Source organism: Rhinopithecus bieti, unplaced genomic scaffold (genome assembly GCF_001698545.2).
Source record: "Rhinopithecus bieti isolate Rb0 unplaced genomic scaffold, ASM169854v2 scaffold_13704, whole genome shotgun sequence".
Classification (NCBI taxonomy): Eukaryota; Metazoa; Chordata; class Mammalia; order Primates; family Cercopithecidae; genus Rhinopithecus; species Rhinopithecus bieti.
Window position 1 is genome coordinate 1,721,099 of NW_016808231.1, and position 23,607 is coordinate 1,744,705.

The window sequence follows — 23,607 nt, forward strand, 5'->3', positions numbered from 1 at the left end:
TGGGCGACAGAGCGAGACTATGTCTCAAAAAAAAAAAAAAAAAAAAAAGGGCTCAGGGAGGAAAGTCTTCCTTACAGAGATGAGCCAGGGAAAGGAACAATCAGCCCCTGGAATCTCAGTGCCAGGAAGCAATTCCTGTTAACAGCTTGGTGTGGCGCTTTCCAGCATAAATCCGCATAAAAAGGATGCCCTGGGGTACAAGTAATGGAGTTCCAGATTTCACACAACCTGCTCAAATCTTGCAGTCCCCCATCCACCTCAGCGTTACTATGCCCCCGGCGGTCAGTTGGGGGCGCTCCCTCCCCTCTCCTGGGATTGCCAGGGCCGGGACTCACCCAGCCCTCCAGCCCGGCCAGCCCCTTGCTCCCCGCGGGGTCCCGTCCCGACCCGCGGCCCTGCAGCCGGCACTGGGGGGGGGTCTACGCCGCCTTGTACCCCACGCCTCGCCCAGCCCCGCCGGCTGGTCCCGAGAGGAGATGCCCTCGCCCGGGTCGCGCACCGGGTGGCGCCGAGATCCCCACCTCCTCCGCAGGCCCCCGGGATCCAGCGGATGCCACCGCCACCACACACACACAGGGCTCACCCCACCCTCGACGGCCGAACGCGTTGTACTCTGCACAGCTCAGGCGGGTTCCGCGAGGGGCTCTGCGTCGCACAGCGCCCCGGGACGCCCGCGCCTACCCGGCAGCTCCTGGCTGCCCGGCGACGAGGAGCCGCGGGGGGCAGTCGGAGCCCGAGGGGGTAAGCTTCGTCAGGGGTGAAGGCAGGGATTCCGTGCATTCCTGTGGGATTCGATCGCACCGAGGAAAAACAAAGCCAAGGTGATTTGTGATAGGTCACAGGCTGCACGGCAAGGTCAGTCAATCCCAGCCCGGGCCGGTAGTTCCCAACTCGGGTGCTGGCCAGTCACCTGGTATCAAAAAAAAGTGCCTGGGCTCACGCCCCACCCACTCACTCGTTCGGATTCATTCTGTCTGGTTGCGATCTGGACTAGATATTTTCTCAAATCCCCGGGGGGCAAAAGCCTCTAAAAGGATTGAGCTCTAAGCTTTGGCTCACTTTGGAAGGGTCTATAGCGAGTATACAATGTATTCCAAGATTCAAGTTTTGTTTTAGAAATACAAGCAAAAATTGCATTCTGTTCAATAATGTATCTGTGTTCATTTTCACGTAAAGGCAATTGGTAAAAGGCAATTTTCAGAAAAAGATAAATTCATGACCCTTGTTCAGAAATAAAAAATGAGCATGTGTTAAAGATTTATTTTACTCATAAGAAGGGCAAGGCAGATGTTATAACTGGTTCAAAGGAGACATCAAAAAGCACAAATTTATATGGAGTGAAGGAATTGAATTGCAAACAGAGGCAAACTGGTTTTCCACCGTGGGGTGTGGGGGGGTGTGTGTGGAAGAGAAGTCAATGGAAACTTCACCTGACAAGACAGTTTGCAAAGCCCTCAGTACCTGCAACTTAAAAAGAGGTGCAAAATAGCTCAAAGACCGTGAATGGGGCTGGAAGCAGACAGGTCCGGCTGTGCTTTAGATAATGTATAGTGTTTCACTGGAACAGAAAAGTTTTTCTTCACAATAGCTTAAATAACTATCTGGAAACATTTATTTCTTACAGTCCTAATAACTCTGGGCTCCCCCAAACACCGCAATTTCAATCGCTCATTGGACATAACATTTTCCTCCTTTTAGACAGAAACAACACACACCGATTTATGACTAAGTTACTACTAAGGAAAAAGGAGGGGAGGCTGGAGGCTCTTGGGAGACAGTAGGGTATGGGGGTTAGGCGTGCAGGGCACAGAGTTCAAATCGTGCCTGTCACACAACAGCCGTGGGATCCTTCTCTTAGGACCCTCCATTTTACTGGTTTACACGGTGTATAACAGGATTCCAGAAGCTTCCTCCTGCTCCTTCTCAGTTTAAGGTGCACAGAATAAGTCACCTAGGAACAGGCTTTCTTTGTTAAGAGTAGGATTCTTTGAGTGGTCTCCTTTAGTTATGTAAATGTGGCTGAGTAGGCACCCATTACCCTGGGGGAAGAGTGGAACTGGACTTTTTGAGGCCTGACAAAAGCTGCCCCTTTTCAAGGCCCCTTGGAATGCAAAGCCGGTTGCAGGGGAGGAGGGAACCACTTTGCAAAGCCAGGGCTTTTGAGGAGGAAAGAGTTAAGACCCTGGGACTAACTTAACTAAAATCTACTGTCTAAAAAGTTGCTTCACCAGGCCAGAGAGAACCTGAGTGAGTCTGTGGGATTCCCCCACAGACTGTGTAGCTGACTGGGAGCCACAGGACCCAGCACCCATGGCATGCTGCTGCTCTTTGGGGAAAGGTCGTTGAGCTTGTGAGGGTGACTGAGAGAAGGGTAACTTTGTTTTGGAAGCATAGGCCCCACCACAGCCTGTGCAGTGAAGGTAGCCAAGCCTCAGAAGCCACAGGACTGTGCAGGCCCGCTGTTCCACAGCGCCACTGTGTGGAGAGAGAGGGAACAACTGGAGATGATTGTTCAGACTTTCCATAGAACGCTCTCTTTGGAGGAGGGAAACCCCCGAGGTTCTTGGACAATTTAAGTGGGTTCCAAGAGGGTGATATTGGATTTTTCTGCCAATAATGATCCATGAGGGATTTGAGCAATCAATGAGAAAAATTAAAAAGTAACCGTATTTGTACCCTGAGTTAGAGTCATATTGACTACACGGTAACTGTTTACCAGGGTGCCAGGCATATGAAATGTGCTCCATAAAATGTCAGTTGTTATCATTACCACGAAACAAGACTAAATGCCTGATTTAGAATGGGCCAGAGTGAGCCAGAGGGAGGGGTGGAGGTGCCTCAAAACTGCACTCTGCTCCCTCAGGCTGCCGTGAACCCCTGCTCCTTGTCCCTCTGTGCTCAGGATAAAGTTTTAAAGTACTCCTGAACTTAGAAGACCTGAGAACCTGCCCTGCCTGCCTCCCAGCCTCCCACCCCTTCTTTCACCACAGGTCCAGCCCCAAGAGGAGCTCCTTTCTGCTTCAGAATGCATCCACTCTGCTCCCAGCAGCCCTTGGTGTACATGGTTCCTTCTGCCTGATCCTTCAGGGGCAGCTGAACCCATAACCGCCTCTGGGCCTCCACCTGGGTGGGCCTGGATCCTGTGGCCTGTCCATCTCCATTTTCTGGGTGTCCCTGGGCTGCCCTCTCCCATGCTGAACTGTGAGCCCCAATCCCTTCTCTGCAGCCCAGAGCAGGACCTGGCTTCTGAGGGTGAGGAGGGACAAACAGGGCTGGCATCACAGTCGCAGGCCTCCCTCAGAAGCTTCTAGCACTTGGTTTAATGCTCAATGCTCTGCTGTGGCAATCTTAAATTCTTTTTTTTTTTTTTGAGACAGTGTCTTGCTCTGTCACCCAGGCTGGAGTGCAGTGATGTGATCACAGCTCACTGTAGCTTTGACCTCCTGAGCTCAAGGGATCCTCCCACCCCAGTTTCCCAAGGCAATCTCTGGTAACTTTGGCCCCAGACAGGTGCGTGCCATGACTCTGAGGTCATTTAAAAATTTTTTGTACAAAAAAATTAGCCGGGCATGGTGGCGGGCATCTGTAGTCCCAGCTACTCGGGTGGCTGAGGCAGGAGAATGGTGTGAACCTGGGAGATGGAGCTTATAGTGAGTTGAGATCACACCACTGCACTCCATCCTGGGCGACAGAATGAGACTCCGTTTCAAAAATAATAATAACAATAATAATTTTTTTCATAGAGACAGGGGTCTCACTATGTTGCCCAGGCTGTTCCCAAATTCCTGGGCTCAAGCCATCCTCCCACCTCAGCCTCCCAAAGTGCTGGGATTACAGGCATGAGCCCGGCCTTTAAAATTCTTAATACCTTTTTAGAACCAGGGTCCTGTAATTTCATTTTGCACTGGGCTCTGCAAATGATGCAGCCAGCTGGCCAAGAGGGAACTGTGGGAAGACCTGGGCTGAGGAGGGAGAAACAGCAGCAGCACTGTCCCCTTTTCTTTCCTGGGCATCTGAGCGCCCTGGGGTTCCCCGGAGCTGGGTGCAGGCAGGGAGCTGCTGGCTGGCTTGCTCACACTGCTGCCCGAATGACTCTTCTCCTGGGGGCAGCTCCCTCCCCACCTTGGAGGTCAGCAGCTTGGGCCAAGGTCCCTGGCACAGGGCCATAGACTATTTCAGTGCTTTCAGGTTGATTGGAAGTGACATCAGGGAGCCCACCGGCCTCTGTACGGCCAACCTAATCCCACCCGCTGAAATACTAGCTTCGGGGCCAACTCTGGCCTCACCCTCGGCAGGGACAGGAAGGTATTGGCCACGCTTGAGCCACAGCTCAGCTGTCCACCAGGGCACAGTCAAGGGCTGGGTGCATTGCTCGCTCCCAGGTTTTTCTGTTGCCGTACTCCCATGCCCACTTTAGCACTCAGCCCCACCTAAATCCCTTCCAGAAGTCCTTGTGCACCCACCAGCCAAGAACAAGGAACAAGCTGTGTCTTCAGAAATCTCTGGTAACCTTGGCCCCGGACAGGCTCTCTGATGGAGCTGGGAACAGGAAGTTTCACACCAAAAAAAAAAAAAAAAAAAAGGTCCCATTTTATTGAGAAAATAGTGTCAATCCCTCCATCTTTCCTAGGTGACCCCCACTGAGGTAGGAGGTGGCAACTTTCTGCACCCACCCCCACGGCTGATCCATCCCTTCACTGGGGCAGATGCTGGTCTGCTAGGCCCTGGAGAAGCAGGGTGCAGTGGGGCAGGGCTCTGGAGGGGGCTGGGCTGTGAGAGGCCTGGGGGTGCTGAGGGTAGGCAGCTGGAATGAGGGAAGGGAAGGGAGGACACCACCCCCTCCTGAAGCCTGGAGCCTTCTCCCTCCAAATTCTTCATAAATAAAACTTCACAGTAATAGAGGAATGTCCACTTCCAGGGCCAAACCGGCTGCTTTCCAGCCAGGGAGCCAGGCCTGGGCTGGTGGGGGCTGCGGGAGGAACTCGCCTCGGATGGGGGTCAGCAGCTCTGGGACTTCGGGGGGCCAGGAGCGCTGCTCTTCTGCCCTGTGTCGGGGTGGGGTAGGAATGCAGCCCCAGGGAGGTTCTGAGGGGTGCTGAGGTAGTCAGAGCGGTCGCCCTTCCAGACCTTACAGGACACAGCCAGGAGCAGAGGCCCTGGAGCAGAGGCAGCCCGTCTCCAGGCAGGCCTGGGGCTGCGGAGAACCTGCTGGGCTCTCTCTCCCAGGAGACCAGGGCATGGACTGGTGGGTGCCTGTGAGCCTGCACAGGGTTGAGTTTCTCCTGCCAGGGCCACCTGGCCTCTGGGGAGACTGAGGCATTTCACAGAAAACTCTTCCCTGTGAAGACAAGGGGCGGTCACAGACCCATCAGGTCAGGCCTAGCCCAGGTACCTGAGCACAGGGTTCCTCCAGAGGTCACCAGGACCTCCCACCACGTCTGAGGGGCCAGCAATGGACCCAGGTCAGGAGGGCTGCCAGGGCCTGGCACCTTGCTCCTCAGAGAGGGCCTCCAGACTGGGCAGATCCAACCGTTCCTGGGCCTCAGTTTCCTAGAATTATCCATACAGGGAGGTCACTTTCTGGCTACCTGCACCCCACCACACCCAGTGGCACGTAGGCCTCAACCCTCCACCTCCCCTTGGGTACCAAGGGCTAGGCCTGGGCACTGTGGCTCCAGCCCCGATACCATGGGGACTCAGGAGCACGTGCCCTGGCCTGTCCCAGTGGCCCGGCTGGGGTCAGAGCACCTGGAGCTTGCGGGAGCAGGTGAGATTGCTGTGCACCAGCCCCCACATAGCCAGCAGCTCAGGGGGCAGCAGCTTGTGCACCACGAGCATGGCACGGAAAAAGCACGGCTCCTTGTTCATGCGGCTGTTGCGGTTCCTGGAGATGCCAAAAGTCTTGAAGCCCTCGTGGGCCATGGGCTGCACGCCCAGCACCTCCAGGCACATGCCCAGAAAGACATCGTCGATCGGGTAGAGCTCCAGGGTGTCGCAGGCATGGTGCAGGCGCCGGGCCAGGCTGCCGGCCATGAGGAAGCCACCGCCACCTGCGTATGGAGGATAGCTGGCCTTGCTGTACAGGGCCCCGGGGATGTAGTATTTATTATCTTTCCTGCGGATGGGCCGAGCGTGTTGCAGGACGTCACCCACGAACAGGTTTTCCTGTGGCTGCCGGTCAGCCAGAAATTCTAGCAAGTTGGTGGGGTTGACGAAGACGTCATCGTCGCCTTTGAAAATGAAGGGGACGTGGGGGCAGTAGATGTCCAGCCACTTGAGGAAGTGGATCTCCTTGAGGGTCAGGTTGAAGAAGGTGTCGAGAAAGTCCCACTGCAGGATGTCGCCGTAGAGGCGGTCTTCATAGGCCAGCAGCTGCTGGTAGTGCGTGCGCTCCTCCTGCTTGGAGGCCGTGCCCAGCAGGAAGAGGGTGCGCACGGCACCTCGGCCCCTACCCACGGACTCCCGCTCGCGGCCCCAGGTCTGGCGGATGGCCTCACGGCGGTCGTGCTGCGTGATGACCGACTTGACAACCACCAGCAGGTAGACATCGCCCCCGCACTTCTCTGGGTGGTTCAGCAGCATGGGGAAGTAGCGGCAGTGGCGGTAGAAGAGAAACTGCCGGAACTGCGGCTCCAGGCCCTTGAACCAGGGCTGGTGGGTCAAGTTGATATTGGCTGAGCAGTTAGTGGTGGTCACATCCCAAGCCTGAGGCCCCTGAGAGGCCATGGGCGTAGGCGCAGCCACATCTTGCGGTTTCTTCCAGAAGTTGTTGGGGTTCACCAGCTGTCCATTTGGTTTCTGGGCCTTCTGTGGCTCCAGGGTGGGTGGCAGAGGCTCCTGCAGAAACTGACGAGGGGTGAGACTGCGCTGGAACACCGTCAGGGCCACGAGCAGGCCCAGGGCCAGGCACAGACTCCGGTAGACAGTTTTCTTCCTGTAGGGGAGAGTGGACAGTACAGAGGAAGAGAAAAGATGAGCCCAGGACTTTCCTGGCGCCCCCCCTTGGAAAGCTGGGTGGTCCCAGATGGGCAAGTGGACCTGGGCACAGGCTCAGTCCCAGAGCTCCTCAGTGGTCAGGGGAGGGTCCCGCTTCCTCTCCCACCGTGCCCTCTCTCTCGCCCACCCTGCCCTCTCCTCAAGGAGCACTGAGTGGTTTACAACCTGTCTGGGCCACAATTTCTTCTTCCTCCAAATGGGGCTAAAACACAGGATTGGAGTGCTATATAAAGTACCAGGAAGTGGGTGTGCTGTTGGGGGAATGCTGTCACCTTATCAGGAAGGGGTCAGGTAGAAACCTCTGCCCTGTTCCCCAACCCTGGAACCCCAATGCCTTTCATTTCCCTGTGCAATCCCCACAGCTGTAGGTATTGGTGTCATTAGATGACTCAGAGCCAGAGTCATTGAGAGGGCACCCTCTGACCCTCTGTGCCACCTGGGAGCTCTATCACATGTGGGGTACACTGGAGAGCAGCTTGAACTTGGGACCTGAGGAAGACTGGCCCTCCTCCCCCTTCTCCAGTCTGCCTCACACAACACAGAGCAGCCCTCATGGTTGATGGAGGCCCAAGGACGCGGTGAGCACCTCTAGCATGGCACTGCCCCCACCCCTACCTTAACATCCCCAGCTCATAACACCCCATTAGAAGACATGAGGCTCCAGCTCTACTCCCTGGGAGGGGGCACATTTGCATCCCCAGCCCTTGAGGGACCCTCCTTGCCCAGAGACCCCCCGTCACACCCACTTCAGAAGGAGAAATTAGAGCTCTCTGCCAGGAGTGCTGGTCGCCCCAAGCCCGCACCCCTGTCCTGAAGGACCTCCTCTCTTCATCTCACCCTCCGGGGGCTGCCAGGACACCTGCCCGACCCTCCCCAGTGGAGACCCGGGGGCTGAGAGCTCTGGGGATGCAGAGTGGCCTTCCAGGGCCAGCCTAGCAGAGAGATGGCGCTGACCTCCAAGGGGGAGGAGCAGGGTGGCAGGAGAGACAGGGAGCCCGTGGAGACGCCTGGGTTGCCCTGAGGGCTGGCCTGGTTGCAGGTCCAGCCCCTAGGGTGAATGCAGGCTGAGCCCCATAGAGCTACATTTTCCCCATAGGGTCCCCAGGTTGCCAGGGCACGTGGTTGGAGGAAGACAGGGGCACCTTAGGTGCGGGCTGGGGGTGTGACCCAAGGTCCAGCTCTCCGGGGAGGGGAACAGAGGGCTCCGGATCCGGCCCTGCCAGCCCTAGGGGTTCCAGGGAAGCCGCCCACCGAGGCCGGCACGGGGGAGGTCGGGGGGTGCACAGGGAGGGCAGCGAGGCCCTGGGCTGCGGGCGCTCCACCTGCTGGGTCCGCTCCATTCGTAGGGAAAGCACCAGAGAGGCGGAGAGGGGCCGGGCGGGCGGCGGCCGGAGGTCCCGCGGAAGGAAGCCCCGAGAGGAGGAGAGTGGCCCGGGCGCAGGGGGCCCTCGGGGGTCTGGAAGGGCGAGGGGACCCGGCTGCCGGCAAGACCTGGGGTCACCGCCGGGGTCCTGGAGCGGTGACGGGGCCGCGGGGCCGGAGAGCTGAGCGCCGCGCCCCGAGAACCCCCGCTACCCACCACGGATCCAGGGCCGCGTACCGCGAACATCGCCGCCGCCGCCGCGCCCGCCCGTCCGTCACCGGGAAACTGAGGCCGGCGCGGCGCGCGCGCGGGAGCATCTCCCATCCCGGGAGTCCTGGCGCCCGTCTGTGGCCGCAGAGGAGGGAGAGCCCCGGGCCCGCACCCGCCCAGGCCCCGACGGGCCCCCGCCCCACCACCACAGCGACATGGCGGCCCGGGCCGGGCCAGCGGGAGGGGCGAGCAGCCTCGCCAGCTCTGGGCCGCGCGGTCGGGCCGGCGGACGGCCGGCGGCGGACGAGCCGGCCGCGCCCCCGCCGCGACTTTTCCTCTTCCCGGCCGCGGGGGGAGGGGCCGGCAGGGGCGGCCCAGGTGCCTTAACCCCTTCGGCACCCCGGGCCCGCCCCGCCGCCGCCTGGCGGGGACCACCCCATTTCTCCAAGACTGCCCCTAGGCTCCCCAAACGCGCCTAGCAGACAGTGTACGGCCGAGGCGGGGCTTCGGAGCCCGCGGGGGTCACCTCCAATCCCGGGGACGCCTGTTCCTGGCGGAGCCTCCTGGGTGGGGGTGGGGGTTCGCCGGCGCCCCTGGACTTGTGCGAAACCTGAACACCCGGTCCCCTCCAAGACCCTGAGGCACCCCAAAGCCCGGCCATTTCCCTCTGGCCCCACTCGGACTTGTCTTTGGGGCCAGAGGCAGACAGGGGGCCCTTTTCTCCCTCTGCTACCTTCTGCCCCTGCACCTTTCCCCTGCCCAGGCAGACCCCTTTCCCAGCTGTTGGGCTACCTCGGGCCAGGAGCAAAGCCAGCCACTAGGGGAAGAGGCCGTGTGAGGCTGGGCTCCATGTCAGGACTCGCCCAGGCTGTGGCTCTGGAAGCCTTCTTTGTGCCCCCACCGTGTCCCCCTCTCCACCTCTGGGGTTCCTCCGACCTCTGAGGGCTTCCTACCACCAGGGACAGCCTGTTGGCCCGGCCCTATCTCCTTTCTTTTTTCACCTATCACTCAAAACCCTTTTGGTCCTCAAGCCTTTATTAGTCTGCTTGTGCACACCAGGCCTAGCTGCTGTGGGGAATGGGCTGACAGAGAACACGGAGGGGGCTTGGTCCAGCCAGGTGACTTCCGGAATCCTCCAGCAGGGAGAGCCATCGCTGGTCCTGCTGTTGCTCAGGTTGTTCTGGTATTTTTCCGGGTTGAGGTTTCAGTGCTTAGCATCCAGCAGGACCTCCAAAATGCCCATAGAATTGAAACGGAAGCACGTTGTTGTCCAATCATAACAGCTAACGTCCACTGAGCAGCCACAATATGCCAAACCTGGTTCTCCGCCCATGAACGACTGGTTCACTTAATCCTAGAGGCATGCACTATTATTCCCACCTTACAGGGGAAGAAACAGGGGTGCAGAGGGAACTCCCAGCCAGCTCAGTGAACAGCTAGCCCAGAGTTAGTAAGCACATCCAGGAGGCCTGCATGGCCTGAAGGCTGGCTCTGAACCCTTCCTGCCTGGTCTGAAGGCTGGCTCTGAGCCCTTCCTCAACCTTTTTTCCCGGGGACAGCAGTGACAAGGAGGTACTTTCCTGCCCAGCACACAGGGAGGCTAGGAGTCCCCAGCTGGATCCTAAGCCCTCGAGGCCAGGGTGATGAGCCCCTTCTGCCCTGTCCTTAAGGTTCAAGGGCCCCTTGGAGGGGGAGGAGAAACCTAAGGTACCATAGAATGTTCTGGAATGTTGTAAGTGCCAATTAGGGAATGTGAAGGGCCTTTCAGGCTGAATTCCAGAGGAGTACCTTGGGGCTGATGCCCTTTGTAATGGCCCTCCAAAAGTTCAAGACTTTGGAGGTCTTGACCTGTACCCCAAAGCCCCTGTTGGCCTGGCTGCCTGCCACTGAGGGCCACCCACAATTCCTGCAGCTCCACGGCTCCCTTCATCCCAGTGTCGCCTTGGCTACCCGGTCCCACAGGGCACCAAGCATTTTGCTCTGCTGCCCAGGCTTCCGGGTTCCCCACTTCACCCTGCAAGTGTAGCCCTGGTTTCCCTGGCTCCACACAGGTGCCCTCCTGAGAGCTGCCTCCCTGGTTTCAGCACTGACCTCTCATCTGGTGCTGTGGGGTCTCCTCCTCCTGCTGAGGAGTGGACACAGCCGTCCCTGGGAAGGGGTTTTGAGCCCATGTTTGGGGATAGCAGGCATGGGGGTTGGGTCAGTCTTGCACTTCCTGGCTGTGACTGGGGGCAGGTGGCTTTTCCCCTTGAGACCTCAATTTCCTGCCAGCTCAGGGCCTTGTGAGATGATGCCAATGAAGCACAGACATAGGCGTCCCCTACGTAAAGAGCTTGGTGGCAGGCTGGCTACTGTTAGTGTTATCATTGATGTCCAGCCTACTCCACAAGGCCCCAGCAGCACAAGGACCCGAGGAGGTGGGAGCAGAGGGAGCTGCCCAAGGTCAGTGGAGTGTTTGCCAGAGGAATCTGGTCAGTTGAGACAGGTGGTTTGTCATCATGGAATCATTTGATCTGTGCCTAGGTTGAATTCAGAGAGGGGAAATGAATGACAATTAAATGGGAGTCTCTGATGGTGGGGTGGGAGTGGGGAGTGTGGAGCCGGGCCAGGCTCGGGTCAGCCTCCCCTGTGACTCCAACGTGCTCCCCTGTGGGGCAGCTGAGTCAGTCCCTATGGCAAGCACAGTGGTCCCCCCACCGCCAATCTGGCCAGTTCCACCTGCCCCAGCCAGAGGGCAGAGCCCCAGCAGATTCCTGTGGATTTAAGCGAGGCCCCAAGGAAGGCAGGCCTGTCTGCGATGGGATCTGCCCTCCTGCTGTCCCCGACCCTGGTTGAAGGCAGAGCCCAGAGGTAGAGGGAAGTTCTAGAGCAGCAGATCCCAGGAGAAGAGGGTGAGCGAAGAAGAGCTGGCTGCACAGGCTGCAGGAGTCCCAAGTCAAGGTGGAGGTGTGTTCTGTGTCCTTGTCACAAGGCCACTCTGTGCACCTTAGGTTGCTCCCTTGGGAGGGGAAGCTCGTGAGCCGGGACGTTGGAGGGACCCCAAGAAATGCCCTCTTCCCCAGTACATCTTTTGGCCCTTCAGCCCATCCCCACCTCCACCTCCACTTTCTATTATATCCCATCCCTTCAACCTTCCAGAATAGGTTGGAATCCGACCCTGCTGGTGACCCCAGCACAGGCCTTTGCCCAGAGGTGAGGGCTGCAGAGACCTAAGGGTGGGAGTATCTGACTGGCCAGAAAACACACTGTGTCGGTGGCTTGACTGGACAAGGTGGGGGCCAACTTGGGTCAGAGGGACCCCCGAAGCAGAAGGTGAGGAGTCTTGCGTGCCTTGCAGAGAGGTGGCCATTGTGGGGCAAGAGCACGGAGCCCAGCAGGGGCCACGGTCAGGCAGCTGTGCTGGCTGTAATCGCCTCAGCGCTGCTGTGATTTTGTGAGTGTGTGAGTTAATTTTAGTTGGTGTTTTTGAAAGACCTGAGCAGCAGTCTACACTCCAGGGGCAGCCACAGCCAGCACTTCAAATGTGGTTGTCTACTGTCACAGCAGAGGGTCTGTACATTAGCACGGGAGGGTCAGAAATCATTGTTCTGTAGTAAAAAAAGTGTTACTGAAGATGTGTGCCTGGAAAGAAGCACCACAAGTCCCCTCTGCTTGAGCCCAGCCACCAGCAGGGCAGTGCCCTGGGTCTGGAACTTTCTCTGGGTAGTTCTGGGCCTCTACAGGTGATGCTCCGACTGGAGGTTAGCTAGTCATTGGTAAGCATGTCCTTGAATTTGCCCTGACAAAAGCTGTTGTGACAGGACAGAGTGGGACTTCCCTGAGCTCATGGGCAGAGGCGGGGTGTCTGTTTCTGTGCTTCGAGCTAACAGATGTTTCCAGTAGGGTGGCTGTTGGGTCTGAGAGTTGATTTCATTGTAACATGCCACCCGATAGGGAAGTGTGGGGTGAGACCTACGCTTTCTCAACTACCTCTGGTCCTTGAAGGCCACCAATATCCACTGCAGAGAACCCGACCCATCCTGCAGGCCAGTGCAGGAGGGACCTCAAGGCTGCTGAGTCAAGGGGGTCACTGCCCAGACAAGCACTGGGGGAGTGCCCCCAGGTAAACTGGTGTCCCCCAGAAATGGCTCCCGTGTGAAGCCAAGGCAGTGTCTGGCTTGAGGGCAGAGGGAAGGGAAGTAGGGATGGAAAATGAAAAGGGAGAACACATTTCTTCGGGGGACAGGTCTTCCTTTGAAGGGGTGGGAGGAGGAGGAGGCCAGGATGGAGCAAGCAGAGAGGTAGGAGGAGATGACCGTGTCTTCAAGGCGTGAGGTGGTCTGGAGTCTGGGAAGTCCCCTTGCCCAAGGGAAGACTGAGCTAGAAAGAAGCCCAGATCACAAGGCATTCAGCTGAAACAGAAAGAAGTTTAAAGAGGCTGCATGCGGCCGGGCGCGGTGGCTCATGCCTGTAATCCCAGCACTTTGGGAGGCCGTGGCAGGCAGATCAGTTGAGGTCAGGAGTTCGAGACCAGCCTGACCAACATGGTGAAACCCCGTTTCTACTAAAATACAAAAATTAGCTGGGCGTGGTGGCAGGTGCCTGTAATTCCAGCTACTTGGGAGGCTGAGGCAGGAGAATCACTTGAACCCGGGAGGCAGAGGTTGCGGTGAGCCGAGATTGTGCCATTGCACTCCAGCCTGGGCGGCAGAGTGAGACTCCATCTTAAAAAAAAAAAGAAAAAGAAAAAAGGCTGCAAGCAGGGTCCTCATAGAAGCAACATGCCAGGAAGCATCCTGCTGCGGGGAACCCTGAGGTGCCCTTCCATGGCCCAGTCCTGCCCAGTAAAGCCCAGCCCAACAACCAGGAAGATACCTTGCCCTCCCCGAGGAGGTGCTTCTTACCAATTCCAGAGCCTGCATGCAGAGATGCTGCCTAGGAGACTGTAATTCCCCAGAGATTCCTAGTGATTCTCAAAGTGTAGGCAGGTTTGGGAACCACCAGCTTTGAGCCCTCCAATCCCTGCTCTCTTGGTCGGCTTTGAGCCAGGGCCAGAGGAGGGCCACTGCTTCATTGAACCTGGGCAGGAGAAGGACAGAATGGGGAAGCAGCAATGGAGGAAATTGGAGCCAGAAAGGAATGAGTTAAGGAAGTTAAACTTTCCCACTGAAATAGGAGGCAGTTGAGGAAGCAGAAGTGGGTTTAGGAGCTTGAGAAGAGTGGAAAAGGGTGTCCACAGCTTCTGTGCAGGATCTGAGAAGGTCAGGGAGGAACGATGAGGCATGTCGAGGGCCAGGCAAAGGTGCTCCCTGGAAACGCAGCTGTGTGGTTCCAGGCAGGGATCGCCCAGGGCTCCCAAGGTGGCTCCAGCCAGAGGGATTTGTTGGCTCATATAACAGGATCCCCTCTCCCTCCGCAGCCTCTCTCTCTGGACAGTTGCCCAGCCCCTGGCAGTTCCCTAAGGTCCGCGGGCTTCTTCATGAAGAGCAGGAGAAACACAGGCTCGCACATGGGCTGAGGCATTTGTCACCTCATCTCAGGGACCTCAGAGAAAAGAGAGGTTTTTCCCTCTCTCACCTCCATATACAGATGTCCAGGGAAGGACTTTCATTAGTCTCGCTTCAGTCATGTCCCCAGCCTGGGCCAATGATCACGTTGGGGAGGTGGGGGTACCACGGTTGGCCAGGCCTGGGTTATGCATTCCCTTCTGTGTTTGGGACAAGTCCTGAGATTTGCAGCCTCATGGGAACAGCCTGGAGTGGGCAGATCCATCAAAAGAAGCTGTTATCAAGAAAACCCGGTTCCAGAGGCTCACTCAGCAGCCGCAGAGATGCCCGGGCCCCGTCTCCCCTCACGCAAGCCCCTGGGACTCTCAGGTCATCCAAAACAAAGCCCTAGATGAGAGTCCCCGAAGGCCGGAGAATCGGGTGGGAGGTGCTGGGAAATGCCTCCACACATGCTCCTGATCACCCCTTCTTTCTGGGGTGGGGGGAGTCCCAGGCTGGTCAGCGGAGGGAGGACGCAGCTCCTTCTGGGACTGGGCAGCTCTCTGGACTCCTTCCTGTGGCCAGGCACTCACTGGCTGCTCTGGGCTTTTTGGGTGTGGGACCCAGGCAAGTCAGGGTAGAGCTGGGCAGCCAGAGAAAGAAGCTGGAGTTCAAAGATGCTGAGGAACTGGAAGCCCAGCAGAGAGGGCTCAGAAGGCAAAGAAGGAGTGGAGCAGCACGCTCCAGACACAGGGCAGTGGGGCTGCACCTAGGCGACTGTCGGCAGGGGCGTTGGTGGGCACACACAGACACACACTCTCACAATCACTCACACACACACAGAAACATGCAGGCATACGTGTGAACCCAGACACATGAACACATACACCCAGGGACATGTATGCACACACACACACACACGTGTATTTGGAGAGACACAAACCACACCTATACACACAGAGGTCAGATACACAGACATGCATGTAACCCTCACACGTACACACTCACACACCTGACATCCATGCACACTTGGTAAAAAACACAGACACACACCCATCCACACACACACAGCCAGAGACACGCGCACACACGCACACACACACCATGCCATGGTCTTTCCCAGGTGGAAGGGGCCTCCCCCAGCCAGCTTATCTGCTACCACTACAACTCTGCCTGGTAGACCCTTGGGCAGGGGCTCAGGACCAGGCAGGGCCGTGTTACATCCGTGAGCAGCCCTTGTGATCCTTGCCCAAGTCCTCAAGTCTGTGCCTTCCATGACCTTCAGCGCCCTCTGGGCGCTGTCCACACACCCTTAACACCACCCGCATCTGCCCCCACCTCAATCCAGCAACCCTGTCTCCGTTCACTCAGATCCCAGCTTCCTTCTGCTCAAATGTGCTCTCCCCACCGCCTTTGAGAATCCAGTGAGTGCCTGCTCATCTTTCAAAACCCACCTCAAATGCCCCCTCCCTTGGAGCAGGCGCTCCCTCCTTGGCCGGCACTCCCCTGCACGAGCCTCCTCTGTCTGTCCCTCCTCCACCTGTCCCACCACATAGGGCACTGCTAAGAGCAGGCACCGGCCCTTCCGTGTTCCTGGTGGGCAAAACGCAGGAGGGTGGGGCTGATGCCCACTGGCTGAGCAAGTGCAGGACCACATCGCCAGCGTGGCCGCCTGGAGGAGACCCGGGCAGGGAGGAGGGGCAGCCATATTCAGAGGGCAATGGGGTGTGCCCACCCCAGGGAGCCTGGGGCGGCCTGGGCAGATGTGCAGAGCCTCAGCCCCACCCCCAGCACACACTGCCACACATTCACCCACGGTGAGCATTGTGCCCCTCGCCCTGGACAGCTGGGCCCAGGCAGCACCCTCCCCCAGGCCACCATGACTCACATCCCACCCGCCGGGCGGCCAGCCTAGGTACACACAGCCTCCTTTCAGCCCCTCGGCCTCAAACACTAGCTTAGTCTTCCCTCTCGGGCACCTCCCCTCCCAGGCTGGCAGCTCAGCCCCGTGCTGAGGCCACGCGGAGGCCTGCTTCCTCTCCGGAGCACAGGGCTCCCTGTCTCTCGTCACCCGGCTGCCGTCCAAGCTGGCCCTGAATGGCTGCCTTTTCATGGAGCAGAGCCTGGCCAGGTGCAGGCTGGGCAGCCCTGCTCCCACTGGGCCCGCCAGATCTCTCTGCCTGTGGCTCTGCTGCCCTGGGAGAGAGGTGGGCTGGAGAGCTGGAGAGCTCCCGAGGTCCTTCCCAGCCTCTGGCCAGAGGCCTACTCACACACACACGAAGTCTCCTCTTCACACACACCCTCCTCTCTGCTTCTCCAGCAGCCCTACAGCCTGGCCAGGCACAGATTCTTATTAGTCCCATTTTACAGAGAAGGAAACTGAGGCGGGTCGGTGGTGGGGCTGGGACTTGGTGCCATTAGAGTAGCATTAATAATGCAACCTGGCCAGGCGTGGTGACTCACGCCTGTAATCCCAGCACTTTGGGAGACTGAGGCAGGAGGATCGCTTGAGCTCAGGAGTTCAAGACCAGCCTGGGCAACACAGTGAGACCCCAGTCTCTACAAACATTTTTAAATTAGCAGGGTGTGGTGGTGTGTGCCTGTGGTTTCAGGAGGCTGAAGTGAGAGGAGGCTGAGGCTGAGGTGAGCCTGGGAAATTGAAGCTGCAGTGAGCCATGATTACATCACTGCTTTCCAGCATAAATGATGATAAATAATAACAATATTATTAAATATTTTCTCACAAAAAAAATTAATAGTGTGGCCTCACAGGGTTGCAGTGAACACTAAGGCAGCAGCCTCCCTGAGCACCGCTAGCAGGGCAGGTCCACAGGTGGCCCCCATGATGATCACAACATCATTTCTGAGTTTGTAGCTGGCACCTCTCTCCATATTTTAGTAGAGATCTCACGCCTCTAGTCTCAGGGGTGACCTCTCGGCCAGGTTGAACCAGTCATGGTACCTTATACCCCTTGCACCCCAACAATGTACTTGGTCCAAGGGATGGGCCTGTGACCTGAGCTGGGCCAATCAAGGCTCTTCCCGGGGGGTTTTCAAAGGGCGCTGGTCTCTGGTCATCAGGGTTTTCAGGCTGTGACTCTGAATATATTGGGGAAATACGGTGCTGTGCACCCCAGGCCCCTTCGCTGCAGGGAAAAGACTGAAACAACATGCAAAGCAAAGCAGAGAAACCAGAGTCTGAACAGGGCTGGAATCCTGGTTTCGAGGCCCTGCAGTGGGCAAATGAATGCCCTTTCCCCAAAGATATCCATACCCTTGTCCTGGACCCTGGGACGATGTTACATACCCTCGTCCTGGACCCTGGGACGATGTTACATACCCTTGTCCCTGGACCCTGGGACGATGTTACATACCCTCGTCCTGGACCCTGGGACGATGTTACATTACCCTCGTCCCTGGACCCTGCGACGATGTCCTACATACCCTTGTCCCTGCGACCCTGGCGACGATGCTTACATACCCTCGTCCTGGACCCTCTGGACGATGTCTACATACCCTCGTCCTGGACCCTGGGACGATGTTACATACCCTTGTCCCTGGACCCTGGGACTATGTTAGGTCACAGGGAAGAAAGGGCCTTTGCAGATGTAATTAAGGTCATGGACCTTAAAAAAGAAAAATTGTCTTGGATGATCTGGGGTGGCCCAACCTAATCACACGAGTCCTTAAAAGCAAGGAACTTTCTCTGGCTGGAAGCAGAGGTGATGCAGCAGAAGAGAAAGTTGCAGATTCCGGGCATGAGAAGGCTTTGGCCTCCTTTACTGGACCCATATTTGGTCCAGAGACACCAGAGTGGTCCTTGAGGAGCCAAGGGCAGCCCTGGCTGATACCAGCCAGGAAACAGGAACCTCAGTCCCACACCCTCAAGGAACTGGATGCTGCCCATGCTCTGATGAGCCTAGACCCAAGATCTTCCTGAGCCTCCCGGCAAAGCCCCGGTGGCTGACAAACACCTTGATTCCAACCTTATAAAATCCTGAGCTGAGAACTAACTGAGCTGGCCTGGACTTCTGACCTGCAGAAATGGTGAGAGGGTCAATGTGAGCTGTTTTAAGCCACTATGTTTGTGTGGCAATTTAGGTGCCACCCTGCCTCCCCTGGTTTGGTTACAGGAGCCAATAATTTTTCATCTGTGGTTTTGGTCACTCACGACTAAAGATTCCAGACTGATGCTGTTATTGTGATCTGTCTCCCACGAACAGTTTGCCCTAGCAGCTGGGGAAGAGACAGGGGCACCAGAGCATGGGGAAACTTTTGGTGGGGGCAGCAAAGGCTGTGAGAATGACAAGTCTTCTTGAGCATCAGAGCTTTCTTTTTTTTTTCTTTTTAAGACATGGTCTCACTCTGTTGCCCAGGCTGGAGTACAGTGGCATAATCTTGGCTCACTGCAGCCTTGACCCTGGGCTCAAGTGATCCTCCCACCTCAGCCTCCCAAGTAGCTGGTACTACAGGCATGCGCCACCCCATCCGGCTACAGAGCTTTCAAAGGTTCTTCTAGAAGACCCAGATCTACCCCTTCCTCACTTAAATAGATGGACCCCTCCCTCCACTCCCGTAGGTCTGGGGTCACTGGGGAGAGGAAGCACACCTGGGAGCCTGAGATCAGTGACTTGTCTGAGAATGTTCTATGGTGGCTTGGTCAAAGCCTGCAAAGGTTGGCAGCATCAAAAGAAAGAAAATCGTGATTCCAAGGAAGATTGGGAGCAATAGGAAAGGAAAGGTTTGTGCCTTTACTACATGCAGAAGTCCCCTAGACAGATAGACAATAAGAGCCCAGGAGAGAAATACGGCAAAGAGTTCACAAAAGAGGTGTAAAGCCAGCTCACAAACAAGTAAGCAAGAAATAAAAAGAAGGTAGAAATAAAGAAGGAAGCAAGGACAGGAGGAAAGGAGGGAGAGAAAGGAAAGGGGAGAGATGCCATTTGCCACCAATGGCAGGAGAACACAGCATCCAACCTCCCAACTTGCACCTCCCAGCCCCAGGCCTCCCTCCCCAGCTGCAGCCTGCCCTGCTCACCTCCTGGGACATCTCAAGGTACCACCACTGTTTTTTCAGCCCTCTGGAGCCATGTCCCCTAGCACCTCTAGTCTTCCTTCATCTACAGCCAAAGTCCCCCAGCCAGCCTGCCTCATCCTTTGCTCTGCTGGACACAAGCACTGACTGAGCAACAAGGGCATACATGCCTAGGGCCAGGCACTGAAATGGAAACAAACATTTCTTAGACACAACACCAAAAGCATGATTCATACAGAAAAAAATTGATAAATCGGACTTCATCAAAATTAAGAACTTCTGCTCTTTGAAAGACATTTGGAAAAGCATGAAAAGACAAACCATAGACTGGGAGAAACTGTTTGCAAAACACATGTCTGATAAAGGGCTTATATCAAGAATATGTAAAGAACTCTCAAATGTGATAAATAAGAAATAACCCAATCAAAACATCAGCAAAAGATTTGAACAGACACCTCACTAAAGAAGACATTTGGATGACAAATACTCCCATGAAAATTTGCTCAATGTCATTAGTCATTAGGGAGACATGAATTAAAGCCACAATGAGAAAGCACTACACACCTATTAGAATGTTTGAATTAGAAAGACTGACCATACCAAGTGTTGGTGAGGATGTGGAGCAACTGGAAGGAACTCTCATACACTTCTGGTGGGAATATAAATTGGTATAACTTTGGAAAACAGTTGGATGGTTTCTTTCTTTCTCTTTTCTATTCTTTTTTGTAGAGACAGGGTGGCAGTATGTTGCCCAGGCTGGTCTCAAACTTCTGGCCTCAAATGATCCTCCCATCTTGGCCTCTCAAAGTGTTGGAATTACAGGCATGAGCAACCACACCCCACCAGGATGGTTTCTTAATAAGTTAAGTGTATACTTTTATACATTTTGAAGAGAAACAAAATGTGTGTCCATACCGAGATGTGTATATGAACGTTTATAGCAGCTTTATTTGTAGTAGGCACATATACCAATTGTGACATATCTGTACAATGGAATACTACTACTAATAAAAAGGTCTAGGCCAGGCGCTGTTGTTCATGCCTGTAATTCCAGCACTTTGGGAGGCTGAGATGGGTGCATCACGAGGTCAGGAGATCGAGACCTTCCTGGCTAACACAGTGAAACCTCGTCTCTACTAAAAATACAAAAAAATTAGCTGGGCATGGTGGTGGTGGGCACCTGTAGTCCCAGCTACTTGGGAGGCTGAAGCAGGAGAATGGTGTGAACCTGGGAGGTGGAGCTTATAGTCAGCCGAGATCGTGCCACTACACTCCAGCCTGGGCGACAGAGCGAGATTATATCTCAAAAAAATAAAATAAAATAAATTAATACAAATACAAAAATAAATAAAAAGGACTAAATTATTGGTACACACACCACAACAGGGATGATTCTCAAAATAATTCTTCTGAATGAAAGAAGCCAGACAAAAATATATCTTGTGTGATGAGGTGTCCTCGCTGTGGGTGAGGGCAGAGGGGCAGGGGCAGGGCCAGGGCAGCGTGCTGCAGGGTCTTGGGTCTGGAGATAGGGCTGCCAGGTCAGAGCCCCCTGGGTGGGGTATGAACCTCAGCCAAGGCATTGCAGCACCTGCCTGTCCCCACCCACCTATCTTGCCTTACATTGTATGTATGAAATTCTAGAAAGTGCAAACTAATCTATCATGACAAGAAATGTGAATTGCCTAAACATGGGGTGAGGTAGGAGGAATTACAAGGGCCCAGAGGAAACTGTTGGGAGTGATGTTTACTGTGTCTATCTTGATTGTGGCGATGATTTTATGGTTGTTTATATACGTCAAAATTTACATTGTATACTTTAAACACAGAGTGGATTGCTGTCAATTATACCCCAATAAAGCTGCTAGACGTCTGTGACACATGTGCTGCCCTGGGGAGTTGGTGGTTTTTGGAGGAGGCAGAATTGAGGCCCAGCGGTAGCCACAGCCCAGAGTGACTGCAGTGTGTGGTGAGCTCAGGAAGGGAGCCCCGCATTGCGACCGGAAGCTGAGCAATATAGACAGCACCTGGCCTCCTTAGAGTGCAAGCTCCCAGGCCCGTGAGGCCCTACCTGGGTGATCCATATGGACATTCAAGTTTGAGCTTGTACCAGGCCCCGACAGGACACCGTGGGAACAGTCCCAGGCCCTCCCTGCCTTCTCAGAGCAAGGACCTCACAGTGCATTCAGTGACAGGGAGGAGAAAGTTCTGAGAGCTGGAGGTGGAGAGGGGCAGGAAGCTGAGGAGCTGAGGTCCCAGCAGAGCCCGAAGGTGGCATGCGGTGGCATTGGGAGGAGCAGGCAGGGACCAAGGCACGCAGGGGCCATGGGCCAGGGAGATGGAGGCAGCAGCCAGAGCTAGGAAAACCCAACTCTGCATCCCAAAGGGTCAAGCCCTCCCAGAGGGTCCCTCACACACCTCAGCTTATCAACTACCTCCAGGGCCCTCCCTGGCCCTAGTCTGATCCCCCTCTTGGCTCCCACACCCCCCACTACCAGCCCGCTGCCTGGCCCTGGTCTTCCTTCCTTCCCCTCCATGCTGAGTTGGGGGAGAGTCTTGGCTTTGCTGCCACTGCGGCTGGAGCCCTTGGCCCTGGCATACGGCAAGGACTCAGAAATGAGGATCCTCTGCCCAGGAAAGTGATACTGCCATTTTGGCCCAATCATGCACTAAAATTTGGAACAGCAGCTTGGTCTTGCCCCTGAGATCATATTGGTTTAATGCCAGCTTTAGGCCCATGGCACCATCTTGCTTCTGGGAATTTATGGAGCCTGAGGCACCAGGACAAGAGGAGGAGCAGAGGCCGGGCCCCTCCTCTCATCTCTGCTTAGACCCTCTTGTTGCTGGGTGGAACCCCTGTGCCCTCTTCTTTTGGGCTGTCATCCTGCAGGAGTCAGGGTTGGAAGGTTAACAGGAGCCCTGGGTGTACGAGGGGGCGGCTGGCAGGAAGAGGGTCACTGATGGGCTGATATGAGGGTGGGAGAGATTCAGGGCATTTCAGAGCCAGAGGACCCAAGTTTCTGGACAGTGGATCTAGGATCTGTCCCTAACACAGGAGGGTGACATCAGGAGAAGGGGTGGCCACTGATGGTAGATGTTGGAGAACCAACAGAGGAGGAGAGAAAAGCCCAGTGCTGGGTTTGCTGCTGTAAGAGCAGAAGGCTGCTGTAACCGGGACTCAGGGCTTTTGGTGACAGGCCTCAGTGAGAGAACTGGAGCCTGATTCACAGGTGACAGGTGTCAGCTTTTGCTGTGTCTCCATCACTTTGCAAGGCTATGAGGTCTGATGCCACGTCCGTCTGGCTTAGGGGACCTGCTTTGCTGTCTGACCCATGAGACCAGCGAGGGAGTGGGTGAGGGCAGAGGGGCAGGGCCAGTGCAGTGTGCTGCAGAGTCCTGGGCCTGGAGACAGTGCTGCAAGGCCAGAGCCCCCTAGGTGGGGCATGAAGCCCAGCCACGGCATTGCAGTGCCTGCCTGTCCCCACCCATGGCCACTGGTCATGGAGCCTCATAGTCCAGCTGTAAACTTTTCATTAGCCAAACCACTGTGTGGGAAAAAACTGGTGTATTTCATCCCTGGGCCAGATTGAGTTTCTGAGTTTTATTTAACTACAATTATGACCTTGAACTTTTCAGTCCAGTTTGCTGGGCCCACTGCTGCCTGTGCCTGATGGAGACCTTAAAATCCTCAGCATGAACCTTGGGCCTCATGGCCCAGGCTCTGGCCCGGGTCTCACCCACCAAAAGAGCCTAGAGCGGAGTCTGGACCTCGAGCCGGGCACTGCCACTGTCACCATCTGTCCCACCATTAATCCCTGTGCTGAATTCCTTAATCACAGGCCACATCATCCCCTCTTTTGTCCCTTCATTATCTTGCATTTATACACGACACCAAGAGAACCCTCATGATTTTGGAATAAAAGTGAAGGTGGAAGCTTGTTTTCCTGAGTGGAGCAGAGAGTGGAAGATGGAGTGGAGAAGAGTGGAGGAGAGACAGTGAAGGAGGGAGTGGAGGAGGGAGTGGAGGAGGGAGTGGAGGATGGAGTGGAGGGTGGAGTGGAGGATGGAGTGGAGGAGGGAGTGGAGGAGGGAGTGGAGGAGAGTGGAGGATGTAGTGGAGGATGGAGTGGAGGGTGGAGAGGATGAGACAGTGGAGGAGGGAGTGGAGGATGTAGTGGAGGATAGAGTGGAGGATGGAGTGGGGGATGGAGTGGAGAATGGAGTGGAGGATGGAGTGGAGGAGGGAGTGGAGGATGGAGTGGAAGATGGAGTAGAGGGTGGAGTGGAGGATGGAGTGGAGGAGGGAGTGGAGGAGGGAGTGGAGGAGGGAGTGGAGGATGGAGTGGAAGATGGAGTAGAGGGTGGAGTGGAGGATGGAGTGGAGGAGGGAGTGGAGGATGTAGTGGAGGATAGAGTGGAGGATGGAGTGGGGGATGGAGTGGAGAATGGAGTGGAGGATGGAGTGGAGGAGGGAGTGGAGGATGGAGTGGAAGATGGAGTAGAGGGTGGAGTGGAGGATGGAGTGGAGGAGGGAGTGG

The 23,607-nt window shown here is 56.0% G+C and overlaps 1 protein-coding gene across 2 annotated transcripts; it reads right to left on the minus strand.

The window, feature by feature from the left end:
- Positions 1-4,456: 4,456 nt before the first annotated feature.
- On the minus strand, positions 4,457-8,953 carry B3GNT7 (UDP-GlcNAc:betaGal beta-1,3-N-acetylglucosaminyltransferase 7). 2 transcript variants are annotated; one of them, XM_017886411.1, is made up of 2 exons: positions 8,776-8,953; positions 4,457-6,934 (listed from the first exon to the last, which is right to left on the minus strand). In XM_017886411.1, the coding sequence occupies exons 1-2, from the start codon at positions 8,784-8,786 to the stop codon at positions 5,740-5,742; spliced, it is 1,206 nt and encodes a 401-aa protein (XP_017741900.1). In that variant the 5' UTR covers positions 8,787-8,953; the 3' UTR covers positions 4,457-5,739. The 2 variants fall into 2 exon arrangements, with proteins under 2 accessions (XP_017741900.1, XP_017741899.1); XM_017886410.1 differs by lacking the exon at positions 8,776-8,953 and adding an exon at positions 8,576-8,690.
- Positions 8,954-23,607: the final 14,654 nt, after the last annotated feature.

Coding starts and splice junctions, on each gene's coding strand:
- B3GNT7 (XM_017886410.1), bottom strand. CDS start 8,676: ATGCTCCCGCGCGCGCGCCGCGCCGGCCTCAGTTTCCCGGTGACGGAC. Junction 6,935..8,575: donor TACGCGGCCCTGGATCCGTG/GTGGGTAGCGGG, acceptor TCTCCCCTACAG/GAAGAAAACTGTCTACCGGA.